General features: G+C 35.2%; 1 protein-coding gene and 1 long non-coding RNA gene across 2 annotated transcripts; both read right to left on the bottom strand.

Annotated features, from left to right (window-relative positions):
• Positions 1 to 513: 513 nt before the first annotated feature.
• Positions 514 to 1,122, bottom strand: LOC136066732 (uncharacterized). Its single transcript, XR_010628220.1, has 2 exons — positions 892 to 1,122; positions 514 to 788 (listed from the first exon to the last, which is right to left on the bottom strand). It is a non-coding gene; the product is annotated as an uncharacterized LOC136066732 (long non-coding RNA).
• A 4,969-nt stretch (positions 1,123 to 6,091) lies between these two features.
• On the bottom strand, positions 6,092 to 8,867 carry LOC111994203 (protein NUCLEAR FUSION DEFECTIVE 4). The gene has a single exon (XM_024026077.2). It carries the CDS (start codon positions 8,520 to 8,522, stop codon positions 6,741 to 6,743), a length of 1,782 nt encoding a protein of 593 aa, XP_023881845.1. The 5' UTR covers positions 8,523 to 8,867; the 3' UTR covers positions 6,092 to 6,740.
• Between the last annotated feature and the right edge of the window lie 1,846 nt (positions 8,868 to 10,713).

Raw genomic sequence — 10,713 nt, 5'->3', positions numbered from 1 at the left:
GCCGAGTGATCGGTTCTTATTGGACTTGTGTGTGACTGTTGTCTTTGTGTACTTACGATTGTATCCTTCCAATAGTTTTGGGTGGGCTTCCATAGTATGTCAATTTTCAGCCCAATGACATTTTTTTTTTTTGGGTTGGATATAAGGAAGTAGTGAAATACTAGAAAACTAGGTGGTATGTTCGATTGATTGAACCTGAGATTTTTGGATTTATGATAAGCTCACCACCTAAATACACCTTTGGTTTTTTTTTTTTTTTTTTTTATATATATATATATATATACCAACACAGCACCTATGGGGGTTTTCACCAGTTACTAAACAAACATTATGAACTCAAATTCAAAGGCAGTGCTGCACGAATGAGCTCCAATGTTTAAGACTAGATCAACTCTTTTTCAATATAAACCAGAAATGAAGGCATGTTTTGGGTCTCAAAATTAACTCTAAAGATTTCATAGAAAATGAGAAGCAGTCAAAATGAATAAATGGGAGAGGTTATTTTCAACTAAATTTTGCCTAAATCGCCTTAATAAAATGGTTCAAACTATTAAATGTGCAATAAAGAAGTTGTGCATTTCATTTAATCAAGAGAAAGATAAAGAATCACACTTCAAAGTTCAAAGTAATTTTTGATGTTTAAAAAAAAATAAAAACCCAAAAGACAATAACAAACGATCACATATATAACATTAAAAGTTGTTAACAGTGAAAATCTCTAAGAACCCAGATGTACAATTACAGTAACAGTGACAAACAACAAGATTATAGCTCTAACTACCCAGAAACTGTTTCATAATATGAAACCCAAAAAAAAAAAAAATTACATAAAACCATATAAGGGTAAATATTGTAAAAGAAAGAAAATAAATTGAAGTGGGAGAATAGAACCTTTTCTTGGTAACAAGTGAGGAACTGATAAGCTGGTCTTCGAACTCAAAATCTAGAGGATCATCCATATCCATCATCACCTCTCTCTCTCTCTCTCTCTGTGCAAAAACCCTCCCTTTTTTTTTGGTTGTTTGGGTTCCAATATGAGAGAAGCGCCAAACCGTGTGGCTTTAAACCGCGGAGTGGCAAACTAGACTAGCGCATTGAGAAAGCCGAGTGATCGGTTCTTATTGGACTTGTGTGTGACTGTTGTCTTTGTGTACTTACGATTGTATCCTTCCAATAGTTTTGGGTGGGCTTCCATAGTATGTCAATTTTCAGCCCAATGACATTTTTTTTTTTTGGGTTGGATATAAGGAAGTAGTGAAATACTAGAAAACTAGGTGGTATGTTCGATTGATTGAACCTGAGATTTTTGGATTTATGATAAGCTCACCACCTAAATACACCTTTGGTTTTTTTTTTTTTTTTTTTGTGATAAATACAAATCATATAATAAAATTTTAAACTATGACGTCCGTTTTACGGATTTGAATCATAAATTTCTTATTCAATGATAAAAGATTTTATCAATTAAATTAATTGAAACTTCCAAACTAGAGAATGCGGGGTCATGGGGTGTAGAACCTAAGACCTCCCAAGTCTAGACTAATGGCTTACGTGATAACCAACATGCCACATGACAATGTTTATTTAGTGTTACATGTTAGATTAAGTAATTTATCTATACTATATAATAATGAAAAATTTTGCATTTAATTTTACAAAACTCATGTAACGTCACTTCCTTAACCACGTTGTGGGGGTAAAAGCCCAAATTTGTATATTGGGCCTTGGGCCTTATCTAAGGACATGGGTATGTTCGAGGAGGAGTAAATGATTGGAAAATACTCCAAAATTAAGAATCACATAAGAAAGAAATTGGAGGAATACAGTCCGAGTAAGAGCTCCTTCTCGGATACGACGAATATTAATCAAATCTGTATTTGGACAATCTAGATGACCTTCCAAGAAGTTTCAAGCGATAAGGATGAGCCTCAAGCTCGTACAAAGGCGATAGGAACTTAGAAATATCTAAAGAAAAAGCTGTTACCACCGCATTAAATGCACTGCAGCAACTTTTCTGGTCACATTTATTTGAAGAAGACCTCTGAACAGTGCAGTCACAGTTATCACAATTCACCGAAAGTCAAAGAGGATGTCTGATAAGACATGCACTCAAGTAAAGATCTAGATGATTAACAAGTGTAGGATCAAGATGGTTTGAAATGAACTATATAATGTGAAAGACCTCCCATGAGAGAGGAATCAAAGAAAAAATGAGAAAAGAAACATTGTAGTAATGAAAGTTGATTTTATAAACAGTTATATTGATTTATACTCTAAATGATCTCCTCGGACAGTGAATTTGTTCAATCCAATGAGTCTTATTCTTGCTTGATCATCCTCTAAATCCATAGTAGCCGTCATTAGCTTCATTAAGGCCCAGCTCTTTAACCTATTTCTTTACAAATTTATTATATTGGGTTCATTGGGCCATCATCCAATCCTTCGTTGGGCTTGGGCCCTAAATTGTGACCCTACACACGTCATTACCTTTTTATTTATCAATTTTTCTTTTATTTTTTAAACAATATTAAAATATTAACTTTACAAATCCAGTCATTTAATTTTAGGTAAAAAATATTAAGAAACTAAAACTTTATAAATTCAAACATAAGAAACTTTACCAATCCATTCATTTAATCTTACTCAACCATTCGCCTTCATTTAATCTATTATTTATTATCTAAACGTTCCTATCCCTCACTTTTAATTTCTTTAAATAAAAAAAACGGCAAACTATTAAATGTGCAAAGAAGAAATTGTGCATTTCAGTTAATTGAGAGATAAAAAGAAGCACACTTCTTAAAGTTCGAACTTATTTTTTTATGTTTAGAAAAAAAGCAAAAAACATAACAGTAACTATCAAAACAATCCCCCTCAAAAAAAAAAAAAAAAAACAAAAACAAATAATCACATACATAACAATAACAAATGATCGCATAAATTTTTTTAAAGGATTCCTACGATTGTTTCAGGAGTTAGATGTTAGCTTTATAAGTATCTAAATTGCCTTGATAATTAAAATACTCATTTAAGGTGGGTTTGAGACTTCCACCTATAAGACCTTCATATATTCCTTTATTTATTCTTGATTACATATATATATATATATATATATATTTTAAATGCAATTGCACTCACTCAAATCAACATGGCTCCGTGGCTGAATTCGAGTTTTTTTTTTGGCTAATAACTAAGAATATCGTTAAAAAGAAATAGTAGTAGCATCCTTCTTGCAAGCATCCAAAAACTGCTGAAAAGAAGAAGATGCTAATTGCAACAAGAGGAAGACCTATGACTATGAGCAGCATCGAATTTATCTAAACTTTGAGTTGCTGTGTTAAGCTCTCTCCTAACCCAACCCAATTAAAGGTACAATTAACAAAAGATTTCTTAGGTCTAAAGCATCACTAACAAGAGTTATGTCTTCAAGGTTAGTCTGTCTTCATAGATACAATGTAATAATGAGTTATGTGATTTTTGTTCTCCAAAGTGGCATGGAATAAAGACTGAAAAATGTAGGACACTTCAATTTGTTATTTAGCATTTCTTTCCAATTTTGTCTACATTCAGCTTCGTGATGAACCCAAAATTTCTTGAGGAGTATGGGGTTGCAAGGATAGACTTTAAGAATATAATACGACAATATGAAATGAGACAGAGCTGTTTTGGTCAAGCATGTATCCTCAACTATCTCCAACTATGTGATGCAATGTGCCTACCTTCCTGGCAAAATATCAGAGGGCATTGATAGAGTGAATAGAAATTTTCTCTGGGGCTCTTCGGAAGTTGCTAGAAAGACTCATTGGGTGAGTTGGGAAAAGGTTACTAAGACCAAGGAGGAGGGTGGCTTAGGGATTCAGTCTGCTAAAGGAAGAAATTTGGCTCTTTTAGCCAAGTTTAATAGGAGATATCAGACAGAAGGAAGCTCCCTATGGGCTCAGGTGCTCAAAGGTAAGTACTGTAGCACTCGAAGAATGAACTCGAGAAATGGTGACAAACTACCTTGCTCCAGGGTGTGGTAAGCAATGAAGAAGGGAGATGAGGTGTTTAGAAAAGGAGTTAGATGGACCATTGGAAGGGAAAGTAATCTCAGTCTATGGAATGATAACTAGACCAAGCTTGGTCCACTACGCAAACTATTCAGGGCCCAATGACCTGAGAAGTTGCTAGGCTAAGGGTAAGGGACGTTGTTTCCGTTAGTGGGTGGGACTGGACCAAAATTCCTTTGGTTTTCCCGGATGCAACAAAAGTTGAGCTTCAGGCAGTTCCTGTTGTGTTGGCTTCGAGAGGAGGAGATAAGTTAACTTGGATAGATTCGGATCATGGCACATTCAATATTGGGTCAGCTTATAAGTTAGCCAAAAGTGTGGGTTATGATGCTCAATTTGAAGGGAATTGGATTTGGAAGGCAAAGGTCCTGCCCAGGATTCAAACATTTGTATGGCTTTGCTTGCATAACAGCATATGAGTAAGGGATTGCCTCTTTTCAAGGGGTATTGCATCTAAGAGCTCTTGCCCATTGTGTCACACAACCAACAAGTCCATCTTGCATGCTCTAAGGGACTGTGATGTGTTGAAGCTTATCTGGATTCAACTGGGAGTGCGTGATGTTGACAATCACTTCTTTGAAAGAGAGCTTCAGGAGTGGTTAAAAGTAAACGGGACAAACGAACACATCATGGGTCAGTTTCACATTCCTTGGAGTAGTATATTTCTTTTTGCCATTTGGTTGATCTGGAAGCGCAGAAATCATACAGTCTTCAGGAATCATGGGCCGAATCCCCAGTTGGCAAAAGAAATAATCCAAAGAGCTTTTGAGTACAATTTTTGTGTTGCACCTGCCAAAGAGCCCGTCGTTAGAGTTATTAGACAAATTCGGTGGTCCAAACCTGAAGCAGGATGGATGAAATTGAACACAAATGGTTCTTCCCTTGGAAATCCAGGATTGGCAGGGGGAGGGGGTGTTGATACGCAATGAAGTGGGCGGATGGGTAGCTGGTTTTGCTCGAAAAATAGGAATAACAACAAGTTTTATTGTTGAACTTTGGGCACTTAGAGATGGTCTTAACCTATGTGTTAGGTATGGCATAGCAGCAGTTGAAGTGGAGTTATATGTGAAGGCTATTGTGGGATGCTGTCTCCAATCCTAAGTATTCTAATATCCTTGCTTCAGTGCTCATGGAAGACTGCAGGCATTTGATCAAGCAAATTCCCCAAATGCGTTTTAAGCACTGTTTTCGAGAAGCTAATCGGTGTGCAGATGCTTTAGCTAGAATGGGAGGTCTTCAAGACATTAATTTTATTGTTTTTGAAAGTCCACATGTGGACATTTCTAGTTTTTTAGATTTTAATCTTAACGGCTTGTCCTTGAATAGGCTCTGCCCTGTTTCTTTGTTTGAGCTTTAGTTGTTAATTTAATTCCTTTTGACCAAAAAAAAGAAACGAGACATATCTAAACTGAGCTACTTCTAATGGAATCTCCATTTAGCATGTTTCACTCTTTTCTTTTTGTATTTATCTTTCAAACTTCACAAATTATTTAGTCCCACTTAGGGATATACTAGAAATTCACAACAATTTTACAATATTCCCAAGTTGGCATTAAATAAAAAAAAATATACATTGTGGTTGATCATGTGTGAGGTGGTATGCTAAATGTTAACTTTTGTTGTGTACCTAGATTTATTGGTCCACTATCCATTGTTGATGTCTTTATTCCAATCAGATATCTTCATCTCTTGTAGTTGTGGATATAGACAAGCAAGTGAGAACAATTGAATAAAAGAGTTCAATTCAAGGTTGTCTTGCTTTTATAGAGTGATGGTGTAGACAAGAGACTATGGACAAAGGAAGCACACATGTGACATATAAAAAGTTTTTATTTTTTATTTTTTTTAATACCAGATAGACTCTAGTCTAATTTAAGTATATATGTGTGTGAATCTCCCTTCTACAGACTTGAATTCTGACCCTTGCCACCCCATAAAAGTGACATATAAAAAGTTAAAGAAGCATAGGGTAATAACATTTTTTTTTTTTAATTGTTGATATGATAGGTATAATTTGTGAATAATAAAAGTGACATCAATAGTGAACCCCATAAAAGGGAAGTTGCTTCAATTACAATAAAGTTTGAAAAAAAAAATTTAATCATTATGTCCCTAACTTTAGATTAAAAAATTGAGGAAGGCCGGATGACTATGACACAATCCATATCGTATTGATAGGTAAACCACTGGATGAACAAAAGGTGAAAAAAAGTCATGAACACATTGACAAATTCACAAGATGAAACTAAAAACAATAAAACTATATAAAAGCAAAGAATTCAGCCAAAAAAAAAAAAAAAAAACTATAAAACGCAATTATTCTTCCTTAAGAGCCAGGAAGTAAGGCATATAAGGAAAGATAAATACATTTATTTTTGTTTACTTACAAAGAAACTAAAACGATGCATACAGAATTTAGTTAATATCCAAAGAAACCAAAAGACAAAACTAATTTTTGGTACATTTTCAAATTATCTTCTTTTTTTTTTTTCTTTTTTTTTTCTTTTTTTGTCTTTTAGACCTTTGGAACACAAAATGGAAATATGGTTTTTTTTTTTTTGAGAAGAATGGAAATATGGTTTTGATAACAAAGAATAGAGAATAACCAGGGATTACGAAGCAGGAATTGATAACTTCTGCTTCTGAATGAGCTATAGATTGAACATAGATTATGAACTTTTGTCTCTTTAACTACTTCTCTGGTTCCTTATCTTTGACTTTGAGATTCTCAGGTTCTATCATGTCTGTGACCATTGGATCATCTCTGAACTTTTTATATATGTCACCACTGTAAAACTCACGGGTTCTCACTACCAAAATGAGTGAAACTAGAGCTCCAAAGAGTGTGCCGGCAGCCAAAATGATGAAAGGCAGCTTATAGCAGTGAGTCCCAATGCAAGTGAGCTCCTTCACAGATGACCTAGTAAGACCCTTCTTTGCTAAATCCTTTATTGCCTCTCTATCATAAAGCCACCCGGTTACCTTTACATTGAGGATATAGGACCCAAGTGGACTAGCCAATTGGCCACAATTGAACAATGTAGAGTAATACTTAAGGCCAAAGAGCTCAGAAATGATTGCAAATAGCAATGGCAATTGTGCACCAAATGAGAATCCAATGATGATTGATGCTACATACACAGCACCAGGGCCTGGGAAGGCAATGAGCAAGTGGCCTACGCATGACAAAAGAAGCACAAATGTCATCATAAGCGGGCGGGGAACTTTGTATTTTAGCATTAGTGTTTCGGAGACAAAGCCGGAGAAGACCCTGCCAAAGTAATTCCATATGCTAACCAGCGATACAAAAGTACTAATAGTTTTAGTTGGATATCCTAATGATTCTCCAATCTGTCCCAAGTTGTCAACTGCTGTCAAGCTTCCTCCGAGTCCAAATAGCGTGGCGAGGAACAGAATCCCCATGTCCCAGCTCAGGAGTGCTTGCAGTATGGTGTAGTCCTCTCCTCTTGGTGGTTTATTACATATGTCTGCAAAACAAGATGTGTGTTTTTCGTCTTCTGGAGGTTGTGATTGTGGTGGTGATGGTGCTGGTGATGGCAACTTTTTTTGCTGAATTTCTGGTGGATTTTCAACAGGCACCTCATCTCTCGCAAAAGCAGCCTTTTTCTTGAGGTTCCAGAGGGCCGCCTCTTGCCTAATTGCAATTAAGAGTGGAACAAAGAGCATGAACCAAGACACTGTGGCGCTTGCTGCATAGGCTCCCTTGGAGAAAGTGACCGTCTTCTCAAGTAGAGTCATAACCATGAGGAACAAAGCAAGTACAATTGACACATAGAGGAAATGATAGAAGACTCTGACCTCATTCGGTTGCCTCGCAGTATGCAATATTCGGATTGTATATACAAAAACAATGGATAATGCAGCTGGAAGCCACGCAATTAGAAGAATTAGAGACTTTGCATCGGTTCCATAGATAGCCAAGTAAAGCTGTGTCATTACAGCTCCACTTAGCCCAACAAATCCCTTCAACAACCCCAACAAAATTCCTCTGCCTTCAGGGAAGTTCTTGACACAAGTGACAAGAGCTCCTGTATTTGCAAAGTTTTGTGAATTGGCTCCAGCGCATATGTATATGCACATGTGCCAGACCCGTGGTCTGGATATTTTGCCCGTTACAGCTAGCCATATCATGAAGTATCCTGCAAAGTTCATAAGTGCGCCTATTATCAACACAAACCAAGTTGGGGTTACCTCAGCTATTAGCCCAGACAGGACTCCAATATTGGCTCCAAAGTCCTTGAAGAAGCCAAGGAGATTGAGTGTGCTTTGGTCATAACCAAGTGAAGCTTTTATCTGTTTGGAGTAGATTCCAAACAGGTATGTTGCACCAGCACCGGTCATGATTAGAAAGGAAGCAAACACCGTGAACCATCGCCCCTTTACCACTTGCACGGTGAATGGTAATATTTCACTGCCCCTGATTCCGCCACCACTGCTTGATGTGTAGCCCATTCTTGCTCTCTGATTATGGCTGTTAAAAAGCGTATAGGAAATTAAGGTAAAAGTTTGCCTATATGGTATTGGTTTGAAACCAGAGGGACATTGAGAGATTAACTAGATTGCAGAAATGAGAAGAGATTCACATTAGAGTTAGGCAAATGAGAGGGGTTGAAGAAACTTCGGACACTCCGTGGATAAGGATAGCACTATTGAAGAAAAAAGATGCACTGGTCCTTGGCTTTAAATAAGTAAACATCTATGGTTAGTTTATGTGGGGGCTTAATCTTAACGGCGGGAGCTGTAAGGATCAGAGGTAAAGTGAAAGCTCTCTATTCTTGGAACCAATGGATTTTGTCTTTGACAGCTATATTTAACTAACATTGATGACTATGATTTAGAAAATGTCATCTGGATTAACATGGTGGTTATGAAAAATTGCAAGTAAATATTTGAATTTCGATTGTACTAAGGTCCCTTTTTATTGACTGTTGAATTGGCTTGGACATTTGAGGACAGAGAATTAAATTTAGTACCAAATCTATTAGGACTTTAGTCCTATATTTAGCACCCTGATCTGTTCAAGTTGCAGATAAAACTCACAATATCTTAGAAAATTTCACCTGAATTTACGGCGGTGACCATGAAATTTGTTTGTTTTTTTCTTTATTTTTTGAGAATCTTGTGGTTATGAAATTCAAGTAAGAAAAATAAGACAAGTACACAACATTTTCACAATAAATTTTAAGTAGTAAATTGTTATTAATTGTTATTGATGGGCAAAAAAATAATTTCAGCAATGGATTCAAATTCGAACAAAAAATAACTGACTACTAACTATGATTTTTTGTGAAAGTGTCATAAACATAAGTAAATATTTACTACTAACTAAAAATTGAAATATTTACTTCTATTGAAGTAAATATTTCAATTTCAAAAATTTTGAGACCACATAAAAACTCGTTTTTTTTTGCCGCAAATGTACACGTGGCAGACAGTAAATGATGGAGAAAAAGTAAAAGGTTTATGTAAAAATAATAAGCAGTCAATCACAACTTTCCATGTAAGATAATTGTGACTTTTTAGGTGATACTAAAATTACTCTTTATGAAGGGTAATAAAGGCCATTTTCGTTCACCGTTGAGTTGGCCTGGACATGTGAAGGCCTTAGATTTAGGTATCACAAAGCTTTTAGGAAGATAATTAGTTATTAATCCTATATTTGGCACTTTGATCTGTTCAAGTTTTCAGATAAAATTGAATAACGAATAACGAACATCCGTGACTCATTTTGTTTTATTCCAAGTCATTTAACATCTAATTATATTATCCTAGAAATAAAATTAGTAGTAATAATTATAAATAATCATCTTGATCCTATAAATAGGTTCTTTCCGGGACTGGAAGAGGACTAATCTGAGAGTTATTTCTATTTATATATAATTCTTAATACATTTCTTGGTTGAGATATTATGGGCCGTTTGGTAACGTTGTGCTAGTGACGTTATTTGTATTTTTTGAAAATACATGTATGTGAAAAAGTGTATGAAAATACGTGTATGTTGTTTAAACACTGAAAACTATTATTTAAACAATGGTAACAAACGAAAGGGACCCATATTTTTAGATTATGGGATTAAGTGCAACAAAGAGACAGGGATTCCCAACTAAAAAAGAATGGAAAATGCTAACGAGTGCCCTTAGGGTACTAGTTAATAATTCATTTAAAGAAAGTTTTTATGAGAAATGAGAAAAACAGTAATTAATATTTTGACACATTTTTTCATTTTCTATAAAAGTGGTAATATAACTTTTTTAAAATAAATTATTAACTAGTATCTTAAGGGTACTAGTTGGCATTTTCCAAAAAAGATTATGGGATTAAGTATATGAGGCAGGTGCTCGACAGCTTGGATTAGCCAAATCTAGGAATTCGAGCAAGTGATGAATGATACAAACAAATGAATATTTTTAAACTTCCTTAGCAACAAAAAAATAAAAATTAGACTTATTACTTTTAAATTACTATTTTTTTTTTCATGAATACTTTAAAATTAATCGCTACTTGATATGGCTTGCTTTTTTAATTGTCACTAGTATGATGCTTGTTATCTGCAAGTGTATACCACTTTGACAGACAAGAGGTTCAAGCCATTGGTGCAAACTTTCATTTTCACTGTTCTTCAATGCAACAGTTTACATCAAT

The sequence above is a fragment of the Quercus suber genome, unplaced genomic scaffold, assembly GCF_002906115.3.
Source record: "Quercus suber isolate HL8 unplaced genomic scaffold, Cork oak 2.0 scaffold_44, whole genome shotgun sequence".
Lineage (NCBI taxonomy): Eukaryota > Viridiplantae > Streptophyta > Magnoliopsida > Fagales > Fagaceae > Quercus > Quercus suber.
This window is presented reverse-complemented; position numbering and strand designations above follow the sequence as displayed.